The sequence below is a fragment of the Salvelinus alpinus genome, chromosome 2 (assembly GCF_045679555.1).
Source record: "Salvelinus alpinus chromosome 2, SLU_Salpinus.1, whole genome shotgun sequence".
NCBI lineage: Eukaryota > Metazoa > Chordata > Actinopteri > Salmoniformes > Salmonidae > Salvelinus > Salvelinus alpinus.
In genome coordinates, this window is record NC_092087.1 from 114,983,322 (window position 1) to 115,001,486 (window position 18,165).

General features: G+C 41.0%; 2 protein-coding genes across 2 annotated transcripts in view; one reads left to right on the plus strand and one right to left on the minus strand.

The window, feature by feature from the left end:
- Positions 1–18,165, minus strand: part of LOC139548778 (zinc finger protein ZFP2-like) — a 497,157-nt gene that overhangs the window by 205,819 nt on the left and 273,173 nt on the right. The window lies entirely within an intron of this gene.
- Positions 1,511–18,124, plus strand: LOC139548214 (zinc finger protein ZFP2-like). Its single transcript, XM_071357742.1, has 2 exons — positions 1,511–2,192; positions 15,368–18,124. The coding sequence occupies exons 1-2, from the start codon at positions 1,772–1,774 to the stop codon at positions 16,585–16,587; spliced, it is 1,641 nt and encodes a 546-aa protein (XP_071213843.1). The 5' UTR covers positions 1,511–1,771; the 3' UTR covers positions 16,588–18,124.

Here is an 18,165-nt window from a genome sequence, read left to right on the forward strand (position 1 = left end):
AGGGCATTAGATGTTGAGATGAACCGGTGTTGGAGTATTTACATGATGCATAGGAAGTGTAGTGTACTGTTTTTTAACATTATGTTTCTGTAAATAATGAATTAACTAGTTAAATCCTGTTTCTAGTCTATTAGTTACAATGTGTAACCATTGATGTCCCAGGACCAAGATTGGTAAACACTGTTGAAGTGTATAATTGTAATACATACATGAAGACACAGTGTCATTCAAAGACTGGAATTTGATACTCCTGGTATTGGATATGACTGAAAAATAATCTCAAAGACATTCATACCTAAACTGCACCTTTATTTGCCAAGGTAGAGTACATGATCAGTGAATATATTAAATGTACAGGCTACAATGTGGGGATCTCATGCATGGTAATAACTACATGTATATATGACTTGCATCCTTGGCACAACATGATATTATATTCTACTCAATCCATAGGCTTCATTAATGTCATTCAGGCTGTTTTGAAGTTGATACAACTGGCTGTGATAGCTGAGGTTCATAGCTAGGTTCTGAACTAATATGTATACCAAACGGTTGGGTCCATACACAGATCGGCTAGATAGCTAGCTACACATCCATGGGCATAGAGGGATTTTAATCATCCACTGCACAATAAGCAAGAACATAGCTAGCTACGTGATTTCATCTATCTGCATGGTAAATATCAGCAAGGCAAGCTTACAAAATTGTACATTCAATTTGCAGTAAATTCTTCAACTAGCTAGATTCTTTACATCCACTGTTTCCCAAAACGACAGCCTGGTTTGCTGGTTGTTTCAGGAGTTCCTAAAACAACCAGAATTACAATTTCATACTCATGTCACAACACCCATAAAGCTAGTCAGCTAGCTGGCTAAATCACGATTTTCGTAAATGAACTATGATTTTAAAAATGCATAATCGTTTGTCTCTACATTAACTAACATTCCTGTCAACTGTACATGTTTTTGGAATGATTAGTTATGACGTTATAATCCCTTACATTTGCTTCCATCCGAGTATTTCTGTCCGCCATCTTTGATTCAGTTCAGTTCTGTGTAGGGGTACCCCTCTCTCCTAGTATTTCTGTCCGCCATCTTTGATTCAGTTCAGTCCTTTGTAGGAGTTCCCCTCTCTCCTAGTATTTCTGTCCGCCATCTTTGATTCAGTTCAGTTCTGTGTAGGGGTTCCCCTCTCTCCTAGTAAATATTTGCTGAAGAAAGTCTAACAGTCACTAGTGCAGCAGCAGCCTCCCCCGGTCCTAGTGCCGGCCCGGTAAGACGTTTAAGATGCGATGGAACGGTTGACGAAAATAAGAAATCACTGAAAAAATATATTGACTGATATTGAATTATTTAGGGGGGGGGGCTAATTAATATTTTAGGACTAGCTACGTCCCTGATTCCTACCTACCTTTTGTCTGAAAATTTAATTTACATTTTACTCAACTGCGTTACCCACTCCAGTCAGCAGATGAGGTCTGCGACTTTAAGGCAATGCTGCTACTGTGACGTATAATCTAGTGGACGGAACGCTTCTTTCAACAGCAGCAACAGTCAGTCAGCCACCTCGGTAGCTTGCTAGACAAAATAGACGAACCAATAAAGCTCTTTAGACGCTTTAGTGTATATTAGCCACTGTATTTTAAACCCACTTCTGTCGTCTAGTTAGTTATCCCTTTTAATTTCATAATTTTCATATTAACGGTATTGTTTTTATTCATCTAGCGGGCTGGTTAAGTTAACATTAGCCTAGCTAGCTAACATCTCCAACCATGAGGTCACTAAGCTATTCTCTTGTTAATGAAGAGGAGGACTGCTGGGCGGAGAAAGAAGCTCTGGTGAAAGAGGAGGAGGAAGAGGAGAATATCACAGTAAAACAAGAATTAGAGGATGATGCTGTTACCTTGAAAAAAGAAGAGAAAGACGTTACAGTGAAAGAAGAGGAAGACGCGTTCAGAGTGAAAGAGGAGGAGGATTTTACAGTAAAAGAAGAGGAGAAAGAGAAAGAGGAGGATGCAGCTTTTGGGGTGAAAGAGGAGGAGAGGGAGATGACTGTCACATCGAAAAAGGAGGAGGAAGAGGAACCTGGATATCAGGGCCCGGTTTCCCAAATGCATCTTAAGGCATCCAATGGTTCTAAGGATGAACTTAGCCATAAGATGGTTTTGAGAGACCGTTCCCTGATTAACACTAGTAAGTACTGTCTTAAAAACAGAGGAACAAACTCTGCAGTTGTTGAACTGATGTTTTTTTATATAACTTTTATTTAACCAGGTGACCATGATGTCATAATGATAGTTTAACCAGGTGACCATGATGACATAATGATAGTTTAACCAGGTGACCATGATGTCATAATGATAGTTTAACCAGGTGACCATGATGTCATGATGTCATAATGATAGTTTAACCAGGTGACCATGATATCATAATGATAGTTTAACCAGGTAGGCCAGTTGAGAACAAGTTCACATTTACAACTGCGACCTGGCCAAGATAAAGCAAAGCAGTGTGACACAGACAACAACACAGAGTTACACATGGAATAACATACAATAAACAAGCCAATAACACAATAAGCAAGTCAATGACAGTAGAAAAAAAGAAAGTCTATATATAGTGTGTGCAAAAGGCATGAGGAGGTAGGCAATAAATAGGCCATAGTAGCGAAGAATTACAATTTAGCAGATTAACACTGGAGTGATAAATGAGCAGATGATCATGTGCAAGTAGAGATACTGGTGTGCAAAAGAGCAGAAAAGTAAATAAAAACAGTTTGGGGATGAGGTAGGTAGATTGGGTGGGCTATTTACAGAGGACTATGTACAGCTGCAGCGATCGGTTAGCTGCTCAGATAGCTGATGTTTAAAGTTGGTGAGGGAAATATAAGTCTCCAGCTTCAGCGATTTTTGAAATTCGTTCCAGTCACTGGAAGGATGTGTGGTGTTAAAGGGGAAATCTGCAATTACTACATCCCATATTTTGATTTTTAAATTATTTATTTATAGCCATTGATTCTTGAAGAACACAACACATGCCTCATGAGCTTACTTCAACTGTTGTATCATTGACGTCTGGTCCCGTGTGGCTCAGTTGGTAGAGCATGGCGCTTGCAACGCCAGGGTTGTGGGTTCAATTCCCACGGGGGGACCAGGATGAATATGTATGAACTTTCCAATTTGTAAGTCGCTCTGGATAAGAGCGTCTGCTAAATGACTTAAAATGTAAATGTAAATTAGTACCCAGAATAAGCTTTTTTTACTCCAATGTTTAGAAACAATGTAAATCAACACTGTATAGCCTCAACATGGTTAAAACTATAATGTTGATATCATGGATGGTCGTCCTTGCATCCATAGGTCTGTCTATGAATTTGAAAGTAGTTACATTTCTCCACCCCCATCCATCATCTTATTAGCAAAACAGTGGTGGAATTACAGCTTTGTTATTGGTTGATTGATTCTTGTGTGGCTTTTTTAAAGGGACAACATAGTATGTAAACAGCAACAAAATGGCTGCCCAGAGACTTGGTTTGGTAAACAGCTGAGGGATGGGGCTGGAGAAATGTAACCACTCTCAAATTCATAGAGAAAGCTATTGTAGCAACCCTAACTCATTACCTAGCGACCTCGTCAAGAAGTTCAGACATCTTGGTGTAACAGTTATAAGGTGTTGGCTTGACAGTCGCTGGACCCAGGTTTGAGTTCAGCCCAGGGCTACCCCCTGAATTCACTACACTATGAATACAAGGACTGGCCATCCATGATGTCATAATGATAGTTTAACCAGGTTTCTAGGATATATAGTATATTCTAGAATTCATCCATGATGTCATAATGATAGTTTAACCAGGTTTCTAGGATATATAGTATATTCTAGAATTCATCCATGATGTCATAATGATAGTTTAACCAGGTTTCTAGGCTATATAGTATGTTCCAGAATTCATCCATGATGTCATAAAGATAGTTTAACCAGGTTTCTAGGCTATATAGTATATTCTAGAATTGTCAGTGAAGATTTCCTGTGAGGGTCAAATTGTTAGAGCTGTTGATAAGTCATTGTATAATATTCAGCGTTTATTTTCATGCCATTACATCAATATCGCCCAACCAGAAGAGAATAAACTCTTCCTGAACCACCACCTCTTGCTGTCCTTCATACATTCTGACGTTGCTGGTAATCGGCTACACAAGCAGTCCGCAACCTACATTTGGAGTGCAAATGTATCTTACCATTTCTACTGATCTGGTGCCAGTTATGATTTTCATTTGCACATTTTACTGAAACAGTTTAATTTCATTGATAATAGTATCTCAAAATCATTCTGTGATTAATCTACATTCCATCTAAATCTAAATGAAATTATACAAATCTAAAAGTAACTTTTATTGCCAACTATGTAAAAAAATAGCCTACATAAAGCCAAAAAATAAGAAGTCTGATAGCAAAGGGTCTGAATAATTAAGTAAATAAGGTATTTCTGTTTTCACTTTGTCATTCTGGGCTACTGATGACACCCCTCTGAAACAAGATAGCCTAACCACCAGAAAAACGTATTCTTTAGCCTACTCCTCCCGCTGCTGCTGGCCTTCGTAAATTCTGATGTTATGCTCCTATAGTTTCTGGTAATAGGCTACACCAGCAGTCGTTATGCTCCTATAGTTTCTGGTAATAGGCTACACCAGCAGTCGTTATACTCCTATAGTTTCTGGTAATAGACTACACCAGCAGTCGTTATGCTCCTATAGTTTCTGGTAATAGGCTACACCAGCAGTCGTTATGCTCCTGTAGTTTCTGGTAATAGGCTACACCAGCAGTCGTTATGCTCCTATAGTTTCTGGTAATAGGCTACACCAGCAGTCGTTATGCTCCTATAGTTTCTGGTAATAGGCTACACCAGCAGTCGTTATGCTCCTATAGTTTCTGGTCATAGGCTACACCAGCAGTCGTTATGCTCCTATAGTTTCTGGTAATAGGCTACACCAGCAGTCGTTATGCTCCTATAGTTTCTGGTAATAGGCTACACCAGCAGTCGTTATGCTCCTATAGTTTCTGGTCATAGGCTACACCAGCAGTCGTTATGCTCCTATAGTTTCTGGTCATAGGCTACACCAGCAGTCGTTATGCTCCTATAGTTTCTGGTAATAGGCTACACCAGCGGTCGTTATGCTCCTATAGATTCTGGTAATAGGCTACACCAGCGGTCGTTATGCTCCTATAGTTTCTGGTAATAGACTACACCTGCAGTCGTTATGCTCGTATAGTTTCTGGTAATAGGCTACACCAGCAGTCGTTATGCTCCTATAGTTTCTGGTAATAGGCTACACCAGCAGTCGTTATGCTCCTATAGTTTCTGGTAATAGACTACACCAGCAGTCATTTTGCTCCTATAGTTTCTGGTAATAGGCTACACCAGCAGTCGTTATGCTCCTATAGTTTCTGGTAATATGCTACACCAGCAGTCGTTATGCTCCTATAGTTTCTGGTAATAGACTACACCAGCAGTCGTTATGCTCCTATAGTTTCTGGTAATAGACTACACAAGCAGTCGTTATGCTCCTATAGTTTCTGGTAATAGGCTACACCAGCAGTCAGCAACCTTTTCCATTTCGTGCCAATTTCTCTGACCATTTCTACTAATCTGGTGCCAGTTAGGATTTTCATATTCACATTTTACTGGAACAGTTTCATTTCATTTATAATAGTAATAATTATTATAATAGTCTTTATCTCAACATCATTATCTGTGATTAATCTACATTCTATCTAAATGAAAATTATACAAATCTAAAAGTAACTTTTATTGCCATTGCCAACTATGTAAAAATAGCCTACATGAAACCAACAAACAAAAACATTTGCAGCCTGCAGGTAGAAAATATCCCGATTTAAAAATAAATATCCTATAAATCCCATTGGCTGCACATGGCCTGTCAACAACGAACTTGAAACATTCTATCAACTATCAACTGGGTCCTCCGAAACTTGCAACGTTGTATAAAATATTCTGGGCCCTCAGTTTCCCGCGCCAGTGAGTTCTGGACAGACACATCTGTCGTCTATTTGTGCAAGGATAAGAAGTAATCAGGTATTTTATAACATTTCCACTGGATCAGAGCATTACGTTTTTCCCTTTAATGCTGAGTGGTTATCGAAAGGGCGAGAGCTGGAAATAATTTACAAATACTTTGAGCAACTATTGTCATTCGTAATTGATTCGAATAAGACGTTGTTTACTTGCTGTTTGAGTTGAAGAAAAAATTAATTAGAGAAGCTGCATCATTTTGTTTGAGAAGCTCCACAACTCATTAGTGGTGGTGCGTTAAGACAATCAGAAATACTACCAGACATCCCCAAATAGGCACATTTATAGGCCTACATTTGTGTGCAGGCCATGTAGACTAGTCCTACTTCTATATGTGTAATTAGGTGTGCTTCCTTACTCAACATTGACAGGAGTGTTTCGAACAAAAGACAATGAATATATTGACAACTGACGCATCTTGTAGGGTCAGGTTTGGGTGGTCTGCCAGGGAACGTTTCATTTAGTATCCTTTGGGGAATGATTTTATTTCCCCATAATATGTTTTTCCGAAGTTGAATGACTGAAAGGGAGTGTAACTTTGATTATAATATCACTTCCCTGAAGGAGGGAAACGAGGTACAACACCTGTTTGTCCCCGCCCTTTCCTGTGTCGGTGAAGAGCGGTATTAACTTCTCTGGCAAACGTCCCACCGGCCAATAGCCAGGGAAAATACAGCGCGCCATATTCAAATAACATGATATAAAAATCAGACTTTCATTAAATCACACATGTAAGATACCAAATTAAAGCTACACTCGTTGTGAATCCAGCCAACATGTCAGATTTCAAAAAGGCTTTTCAGCGAAAGAATAAGATGCTATTATCTGATGATAGCACATCAGTAAACAAACAGAGTAGCATATTTCAACACTGCAAGCACGACACAAAACGCAGAAATAAAACATAAATCATGCCTTACCTTTGACGAAATTCTTTTGTTGGCACTCCAATATTTCCCATAAACATCACAAATGGTCCTTTTGTTCGATTAATTCCGTTGATATATATCCAAAATGTCAATTTATTTGGACCGTTTCATCCAGAAAAACACAGCTTCCAACTTTCGCCAAGTCACTACAAAATATATCAAAAGTTACATGTAAAATTTACCAAAACATTTCAGACTGCTTTTGTCATACAACGTTAGATATTTTAAAACGTTAATAATCGATCAATTTGAGGACGGGATCAATACAAAAAGAAAACAATCTGACGCAACTTTTTTCATAACGTGACTCTCTCAAATTATTTACTTCATGTGACCCTCATTTACGATAGCCCTACTTCTTCACTACACAAAGGAATAACCTCAACCGATTTCCAAGGACTGGTGACATCCAGTGGAAGCGGTAGGAACTGCAAGCAAGTCCATTAGAAATCTGGTGTCTCTAAAAAATCTATTTGAAAAGACAGTGACATCAAAGAAATACAAATTCTGAATGGTTTGTCCTCAGGGTTTTTCTCAGGGTCTACATAAGTTCTGTTATTCTCACAGACATGATTCAAACAATTTCAGAAACTTCAGAGTGTTGTCTATCCAAATCCACTAATAATATGCATATCTTATATTCTGGGGATGAGTAGCAAGCAGTTGAATTTTGGCATGCTATTTTTCCCGAAAGTGAAAAAGCTGCCCCCTGCCCTCAAGAAGTTAAAGAATGACAGGAATGAATCCAAGCCTCACTCTCATCACCTGTGGCGGGGCTTCCAGCGAGGTACTGAAATACTAAATAATTTCACAGTTTGCTAAATCCAATGGTTTTTAACATCTTGTAATCCAAGATGGCGTCGCAGTAAGACATGTTTGTTGTTGCAAATGTTTTCTTTTTTTGTATATATTGCAATATATTTCAATCTCTTTTTCCATTTTTTAATTACATATACCTTTCGGAAACCCGCCTCACCCAATGTGATACGGATCTGCAATTTTTTAGACCTTATAGCTAGAACCTCCATCAGAAGCTAACCAGCTAATTAGCTACTAGCTATTAATCATTGTTAGCCACTGCTAGCGGCCTTTCCCTTTTTTATCTCAGACACCAGCCGCCTTTAGCCTGGGTAATACCTGCCAGTCTGCACAACGCGATATCAACCCTGAGCATATCGGACTGTTTTTCTCCACTACCTCACCGTATTCCTGCCGTAAGCTCTGGACCATTACACCGGATAATCGCAGCTGGCTAGCTGCTACCGAGTGGCCCAGCCTCGAAGCTAGCCTTGAGCCAGGCTCATCTCCCGGCCTGCTCAGTGGACCCTATGATCACTCGGCTACACAGCTGATGCCTCCCAGACTCTTCACGAAGACGACTAGAAGCCACTACATCACCGGATTCCTGCCGTGAGCTCTGGACCTTTGCACCGGATTGGGTATAGTGGCTAACGCCCTTGTACCGAAGCTAGCACCAGTTAGCCTCGATCCAGGTGCATCTCCCGGCTAGCAAAATTACTCCAGCTACAATACCTCTTTTGCCAATTGGCCTGGACCCTTTGTCGACACAGAGCCCCGCCGATCCATCACGACTGGTCTGCCGACGCAATTCCGTCAGATGTGCCCTCAACCGGCCTTTGCAAGACGTCGGTGACGCCCTTGTCCCGAAGCTAGCACCAGTTAGCCTCGAGCCAGGCACATCTCCCGGCTAGCGTAGTAATCACTACCTAGCGGCTTCCCTGGTTCATATATTGCTGTTCACTGGACCCTATGATTACTTTGCTTCATAACTGATGCCTGCTGGACTGTTCATTAGTCATGGTTCTCCATTTTGTTTATCTGTCAGCCCCAGCCTCGAACTCAGGCCCTGTGTGTAGTTAACTGACCCTCTCTGCCCATTCATTGCCATTTTACGTGTTGTTGTTGTCTTAGCTGATTAACTGTTGTCTTACCCGTTGTTGTCTTAGCTAGCTCTCCCAATCAACACCTGTGATTGCTTTATGCCTCGCTTTATGTCTCTCTAATGTCAATATGCCTTGTATACTGTTGTTTAGTTATCATTGTTTTATTTTACTGCGGAGCCCCTAGTCCCACTCAACATGCCTCAGAGAACTCTTTTGTCACACCTCCCACACGTGCGGTGACCTCACCTAGCATTACTGGTGCCTCCAGAGATGCAACCTCTCTTATCGTCACTCAATGCCTAGGTTTACCTCTACTGTACCAACACTCTACCATATCCCTGTCTGTACATTATGCCTTGAATCTATCCTACCACGCCCAGAAATCTGCTCCTTTTATTCTCTGTTCCCAACGCACTAGACAACCAGTTCTGATAGCCTTTAGCCGTGCCCTCATCCTACTCCTCTGTTCCTCGGGTGATGTGGAGGTAAACCCAGGCCCTGTGTGTCCCCAGGCACCCTCATTTGTTGACTTCTGTAACCGTAAAAGCCTTGGTTTCATGCATGTTAACATCAGAAGCCTCCTCCCTAAGTTTGTTTTACTCACTGCTTTAGCACACTCCGCCAACCTTGATGTCCTTGCCGTGTCTGAATCCTGGCTTTGGAAGGCTATCAAAAATTCGGAAATGTCCATCCCGAACGACAACATTCTCCGTCAAGATAGAACTGCCAAAGGGGGAGGAGTTGCAATCTACTGCAGAGATGGCCTGTAAAGTTCTTTCATACTTTCCAGGTCTATGCCCAAACAGTTCGAGCTTCTAATTTAAAAAATGAATCTCTCCTGAAATGTCTCTCACTGTTGCCGCCTGTTGTAGACCCCCCTCAGCTCCCAGCTGTGCCCTGGACACCATATGTGAATTGATTGCCCCCCCATCTATCTTCAGAGTTAGTTCTGTTAGGTGACCTAAACTGGGATATGCTTAACACCCTGGCCTTCCTACAATCCAAGCTAGATGCCCTCAATCTCACACAAATTATCAAGGAACCCACCAGGTACAACCCTAAATCTGTAAACATGGGCACCCTCATAGATATTATCCTGACCAACTTGCCCTCCAAATACACCTCTGCTGTTTTCAATCAGGATCTCAAAGATCACTGCCTCATTGTCTGCATCCGTTATGGGTTCGCGGTCAAAAGACCACCCCTCATCACTGTCAAACGCTCCCTAAAACACTTCTGCGAGCAGGCCTTTCTAATCGACCTGGCCCGGGTATCCTGGAAGGATATTGACCTCATCCCGTCAGTAGAGGATATCTGGTTGTTCTTTAAAAGTGATTTCCTCACCACCTTAAATGAGCATGCCCCCTTCAAAAAATGTAGAACTAAGAACAGATATAGCCCTTGGTTCACTCCAGACCTGACTGCCCAGACCTGACTGCCCTGACTGCACAAAAACCAGCACAAAAACATAGTGCGTACTGCACTAGCATCGAATAGTCCCCGCGATATGCAACTTTTCAGAGAAGTCAGGAACCAATACACACAGTCAGTCCAAAAAGTTCTGGGACACTGTAAAGTCCATGGAGAATAAGAGCACCTCCTCCCAGCTGCCCACTGCACTGAGGCTAGGAAACACTGTCACCACCGATAAATCCACGATAATCGATAATTTCAATAAGCATTTCTCTACGGCTGGCCATGCTTTCCTCCTGGCTACCCCAACCCCAGCCAACAGCTCCCCCGCAGCTACTTGCCCAAGCCTCCCCAGCTTCTCCTTCTCCTTCACCCAAATCCAGATAGCTGATGTTCTGAAAGAGCTGTAAAACCTGGACCCATACAAATCAGTTGGGCTAGACAATCTGGACCCTCTTTCTAAAATTATCCGCCGCCTTTGTTGCAACCCTGATTACTAGTCTGTTCAACCTCTTCAAAGGGGGTGACACTCTATACCCAAACTGTTACATACCTATATCCATCCTGTCCTTCCTTTCTAAAGTCTCCGAAAGCCAAGTTAACAAACAGATCACTGACCATTTCGAATCTGTCCGTACCTTCTCCGCTGTGCAATCCGGTTTCCGAGCTGGTCACGGGTGCACCTCATCCACACTCAAGGTACTAAACAATATCATAACCGCCATCAATAAAAGACAGTACTCTGTCACTGTCTTCATCAACCTGGCCAAGGCTTTCGACTCTGTCAATCACCGTATTCTTATCGGCAGACTCAATAGCCTTGGTTTCTCAAATGACTGACTCGCCTGGTTCACCAACTACTTCTCAGATAGAGTTCAGTGTGTCAAATCGGAGGGCCTGTTGTATGGACTTCTGGCAGTCTCTATGGGGGTACCACAGGGTTCAATTCTCGGGCTAACTCTTTTCTCTGTATATACCAACGATGTTGCTCTTGCTGCGGGTGATTCCTTGATCCACCTTTATGCAGACGACACCATTCTGTATACATCTGGCCTTTCTTTGGACACTTTGGACACTTAACATAAAACATCAATAATGTTCCAACCGGAGAATTCCTTTGTCTGAAGAAAAGCACTGGAACTAGAGGTAACTCTGTCGGGAGTGCGCGTCATGAGACCAAGGCACTCTGCCAGACCACTGACTCAAAGAGGTCTCATGAGCCCCTCCTTTATAGTAGAAGCCTCATTCAAGTTTCTAAAGACGGTTGACATCTAGTGGAAGCCGTAGGAAGTGCAACTTTATCCATATCTCAATGTGTATTCGGTAAGCCAAGCTTTAAAAAACTACAAACCTCAGATTTCCCACTTCCTGGTTGGATTTGTCTCAGGTTTTTGCCTGCCATATGAGTTCTGTTATACTCACAGACATCATTCAAACAGTTTTAGAAACTTCAGAGTGTTTTCTATCCAATACTAGTAATAATATGCATATATTAGCATCTGGGACAGAGTAGCAGGCAGTTTACTCTGGGCACCTTATTCATCCAAGCTACTCAATACTGCCCTCCTGTCACCAAGAAGTTAACCTGTTGGGGACAAGGGGTGATATTTTCACTTTTGCTGAAAATCGTATGATTTTTAAACGGCCTCGTACTCAATTCTTGCTAGTACAATATGCATATTTTTAGTACCATTGGATAGAAAACAACCTCTAGTTTCTAAAAACGTTTGAATTTTTTCTCTGAGTTGAACACAAGTCATTTGGCAGCACTTTCCCTGAGCAGGAAGTAGAATGCAAGATGTCTATGCTCGCTTCAACGCTCTGCCTATACATGGTCATGCCACCTATGACCCGAAACACACCTCACACGCCTTCCTCTGGGTGTCAAGAGGACGTCAGAGGAGAAATTTTGTGTTTATCTTGTTCTGACGTGAAATAAGACCTATTTCTTTGACGTGACCGTCCATTTCCGGAAGTCTGAAGTGTGCGACTTTGAAGAGAGATTGTGTTTTGTTTTGCTGCCGTTTCGGATGTCAACTATCTCCGGCTCGGATTTGATTTGATAAATGAGACCATATCATCGTAATGTATGTTTTTTCAATATAGTTTAATCAGATTATTTGAATTTTTTAGGGAGTTTTGTCGTGTTCCGTCGTGTGACTTTGTTTACTTGGAGAGATCCGTGCCACGCGACTAGTACCCATGCTAAATGAAGTGGGAAAGGTACCATTCTGAATGTAATGAACGACTCATCTGGACTAAGGACATCTTGATCAACATTCTGATGAAATTTCAGCAAAAGTAAGATCCAATTTATAATGCTTTTTCATATATCGGTGTGCATGTGAACTGGTCGTGGGCGCCCAGCTGGTTCTGGCTGGCGTGGCTATGCTAATTTAGCGCTACATTTTGTTTTCGCTATAAAACATTTAATAAATCTGAAATATTGTCTGGAATCACAAGAATCCTGTCTTTCAATTGTTGCACAGTATGTATTTCTCAGATATGTTTTATGATGAGTAATTAGTTATTTGACGTTGGTGTCTGTAAATGTTATGGCTGCTTTCGGTGCAATTTCTGATTGTAGCTGAAATGTAATTTATGATTTATACCATAAATATGCACATTTAAAAAAACAAACATATGCTATACAATAAATATGTTATCAGACTGTCATCTTATGAAGTTGTTTCTTGGTTAGTGGCTATATATATATCTTTATTTGGTCGAATTAGTGATAGCTGGTGATGGAGTAAAACACTGATGGAGGTAGAAAAGTGGTGTAATAGATTTACATATTTTGTCTTCCCTGTAAAACATTTTAAAAATCGGACATGTTGGCTTGATTCACAAGATGTGTACCTTTTCATATGCTGTATTGGACTTGTTAATGTGTGAAAGTTAAATATTTTAAAAAAATGTTTTTTTTTAATTTGCCGCTCTGCCTTTTCAGTGGAATGTGGGAGGAGTGCCGCTAACGGCACCCGTGGCCCCTAAAGGTTAAAAACATCCTAAAGATTGATTCCATACATCGTTTTACATGTTTCTAAAGGACTGTAACGGAACTTCTCGAGTTTTTGTCTGGACGATGTGCCTGCGTCTCATGAAGATGGATTACTGGGCTGAACACGCTAACAACAAGTGGCTATTTGGACATATGAGTGTTTTCTATCCAATACTAATAATAATATGCATATATTAGCATCTGGGACAGAGTAGGAGGCAGTTCACTCTGGGCACGCTATTCATCCAAAAGTGAAAATGCTGCCCCCTATCCCATAAAGGTTAACAAACCTCCAAACGAGCTTCAATGCCATACAACACTCCTTCCGTGGCCTCCAACTGCTCTTAAACGCTAGTAAAACTAAATGTATGCCCTTCAACCGATCGCTGCCCGTACCCGCCCGTCCAGCATGACTACTCTGGACGGTTCTGACTTAGAATATGTGGACAACTATAAATACCTAGGTGTCTTGCTAGACTGTAAACTCTCCTTCCAGACTAATATTAAGCATTTCCAAAATTAAATCTAGATTTGGCTTCCTATTTCGCAACAAAGCCTCCTTCACTCACACTGCCAAACATACCCTCGTAAAACTGACTATCCTACCGATCCTTGACTTCGGTGATGTAATTTTCAAAATAGCCTCCAACACTCTACACAGCAAACTGGATGCAGTCTATCACAGTGCCATCCGTTTTGTCACCAAAGCCCCATATACCACTGCTCTCGTCGGCTGGCCCTCGCTACATATTCGTCTCCAAACCCACTGGCTCCAGGTCATCTATAAGTCTTTGCTAGGTAAAGCCCCGCCTTAACTCAGCTCACTGGTCACCATAGCAACACCCACCCGTAGCACGTGCTCCAGGAAGTATATCTCACTGGTCATCCCCAAAGCCAACACCTATTTTGGCCGCCTTTCCTTCCAGTTCTCTGCTGCCAATGACTGGAACGATTTGCAAAAATCACTGAAGCTGGAGACTCTCCCTCACTAACTTTAAGCATCAGCTATCTGAGCAGCTTACCGATCGCTGCAGCTGTACACAGCCCATCTGTAAATAGCCCATCCAACTACCTACCTCATCCCCATGTTTTTTTAAACTTTTTTTGCTCTTTTGCACACCAGTATTTCTACTTGCACATCATCATCTGCACATCTATCACTCCAGTGTTAATTTGTAATTACTTCTCTACTATGGCCTATTTATTGCCTTACCTCCTTACTCCATTTGCACACACTGTATATAGACTTTCTATTGTGTTATTGACTGTACGTTTGTTTATCCCAAGTGTATGTAACTCTGTTGTTTTTTTGTTGCACTGCTTTGCTTTATCTTGGCCAGGTCGCAGTTGTAAATGAGAACTTGTTCTCGACTGGCCTACCTGGTTAAATAAAGGTGAAATACAAAGAAATCTTAACTTTATTATCAACACCCAAATGTATACTGTCATTAACGCGGTTCTTCAATAATTACACATAATTCTTAATACTGTAGCAAACATTCATATTAAACAGGACATTCAAACGAGCCGTACAATTATAATCCAAAGTAGTGGGAAATGTACTCATAATCAACCTGGAAATAGAGGTTACTCCCCTGAGTTTTCCCCCATTCACATTCAGAATACATTGTGAAAAACTAAAAGCTTTGCTCACCATTTTTGCTCCAGGCAGATATACTACATCCATAACTATCGGTTTCCTCATTACCAGATATACTACATACAATTTTAGCAAACACAGAAAGGGGCCTATATTGGAGACCAAAAGTCGTCTGGCACACTGCTTAGAGTTTCAACAACATGAATAACTTATTTCTAGTCTACAATCTTAGATGTTACTACTAATGTGAAAACAAGACAATATATAACTATTCTTGCTCATTTTAAGACAAAAGTCAAATAATCATTACATTCATTACAGGCGTCAATTGTTGTACAACATCATGGCTACGCTGTTGGCATCACCTTTTATAGTGGATTTCTGCTGTTGTGGGCCTTTAACCATCTGTCTAACTTTGTCATTCACACAGGAGAGAGACGTGACTATCGTGGATCCTTTGGGGAGCCTCAACAACCTCATGATGCTGAAGAGGCAGAGAAGAGTTTCTCCAGATCAGAACTCCTCAAGAAACACCTGCAGAGACCCACAGGGAAGATAATTCACCGCTCTGACTGTGGGAAGAGATTCACCTCTTCAGCAGGCATTAAAATTCATCAGAGAACACACACAGGAGAGAAACCTTATAGCTGTGTTCAATGTGGGAAGAGTTTTACTACATCTGGCCATCTTATTGTACACCAGAGAATACACACAGGAGAGAAACCTTATAGCTGTGATCAATGTGGGAAGAGTTTTGGCCGATCTGGAGAGCTGACAGTGCACCAGAGAACACACACAGGAGAGAAACCTTATAGCTGTGATCAATGTGGGAAGAGTTTTAGTCGATCTGACCATCTGACTCAACACCAGAGAATACACACAGGAGATAAACCTTTTAGCTGTGATCACTGTGGGAAGAGTTTTGGCCAATCTGGAGAGCTGACAGTGCACCAGAGAACACACACAGGAGATAAATCTTATAGCTGTGATCAATGTGGGAAGAGTTTTATTCAGCTAAGCAACCTGATATCACACCAGAGAATACACACAGGAGAGAAACCTTATAGCTGTGATCAATGTGGGAAGAGTTTTACTCACGTAAGCACCCTGATATCACACCGGAGAATACACACGGGAGAGAAACTATACAGCTGTGATGAATGTGGGAAGAGTTTTGCTAGGTCGAGCAATCTGACTCGTCACCAGAGAACACACACAGGAGAGAAACGTTATAGCTGTACTCATTGTGGGAAGAGTTTGACTCATTCAAGCAGCCTGATATTACACCAGAGGACACACACAGGAGAGAAATCTTATATCCGTGATCAATGTGGGAAGAGTTTTACTAAGCTAAGTAGCCTGATATCACACCAGAAAACACACACAGGAGAGAACCCATATAGCTGTGATGAATGTGGGAAGAGTTTTACTGGGTCTAGCAGTCTGACTCTTCACCAGAGAATACACACAGGAGAGAAACCTTTTAGCTGTTCTCAATGTGGGAAGAGTTTTGTTACATCTGGGGAACTGACTGTACACCAGAGAACACACACAGGAGAGAAACCGCATAGCTGTAATCAATGTGGGAAGAGATACTCTGATAAAAGATATCTGATCAAACATCATAAAATACATGGGGTTGTTTCATGATATCAATGAAATGATGTCACAATGTAGAATATTTTTACCAATGTAGAAGGAGTATTTTAATGATGTCACAATGTAGAACCCTAAATGTTTGTCCCCTGTTCTATTGATTTCAACATGATATGGATATTAGCCTCAGGGGGAAAAACCAGGCTCTGAATTGGAAGAGTACTATTTATGTGATTTAACAAAGTCAGTAACAAAAAGAGTTGTTAAACTTACCACGTTGGTGACCCACTTGAATAAAAATGCAACACTTCAAAATGTAGCAAGCTGTTTTCTACAAATTGTCCTCTAACCAGGGATGTACACATTATTCCCAGATTCGGGTGGTTTTTGAGCTGTTAGTTTTAACAGGACGTGCAACCTCATCTCCCTCCTCTCGCACAAATGATTTTAGCATTATATCGATGAGTGATGACAAATAAGTGTTGCGTTCCTTTGTTTAGCGACCCCTAAATTTAAATGCGTCACTCCAGAATGTAGCTGACTGTCTTCTGCATGTTGTCCTCTAATCAGTGAGATAAAAGATATCTCCCATTTCCATGTGTTTTTTTAGTTGACAGTTTCAACAGCACCTACAACCTGATTTCCCCCTAATCGATATCAGTGATCAGTGATTACTTGTCAAAACAGCAGCATTTTTGGTGCTTGTGCAATTTATAAGGTGCTTTTTTTTAAACTATTATTGTGGCAGATGTTTGTGTAAATAGCACATGTTATGTTTAGGTTTTCAATTTATCCCAAACTGTTTCTGCAAATTGGTTATTGATTTTGACACTTTAAAACTGTGTTTTGACATTGGGCTATCCCACCTAGCAAAATGTCATTGAAAAGACGTTGAAAATATGACTATGCAATCAAATATTTCATATTTACATTTCATGTAGCATTTAGTAATGATATTTATTCATGCAACCAACTGACAATTGTTTGGTACAATTATATTGACAATGTTGCCCTGCTTTTAGAATATCAGGATTCATTCTCAGATGTGCTAACCCAAATGTACTAGAGCATGACATTGGGGGCCCCGATCCAACAACATGCCTATCGAGTGAACCCTGAAAAGAGAGAGAAGCTCCGCAGTGAGGTGGAAAGTTACTACGGATATCGCAGGAGTTTCCTCTTGAAATCAGACATGTCCGTGTGGTAAGGACAACTTGGTTGCTGATTATCTCAAGGGTGGGCAGTCAAAAAGATTTGTGTTTTGCGTTTAGCCAGTGAGTTGCCATGGATCACAATTTATTTTGACTGCACGGAGTATTGGAGATGAGTTTTGCTTGGGCTCGTTCCAAGTGGACGAGAGTTCTAGAAGCTTGTGGGAAAAAATTATATATTTTTTCTTGTTTTTAATTGTTGACAGCCAGTAGACACCATGTTTATATTGTATTGGTGAAGCATTGTAGTTGATAATGTGAAATGGAAATTGTTTTCTGTTGTCCAACAAAAATATAGGATATATTTGTTGTCTTAAGGGGGAAGGTGTTACAGTCTTTGGTTTTTCCATTTATGTTTTGAGGTTGGATATCAGCACGTATAGCTCTTTAGCATGTAGGGTGCACTGATTGGTGTCACCTC

Coding starts and splice junctions, on each gene's coding strand:
- LOC139548214 (XM_071357742.1), top strand. CDS start 1,772: ATGAGGTCACTAAGCTATTCTCTTGTTAATGAAGAGGAGGACTGCTGG. Junction 2,193..15,367: donor CCGTTCCCTGATTAACACTA/GTAAGTACTGTC, acceptor TCATTCACACAG/GAGAGAGACGTGACTATCGT.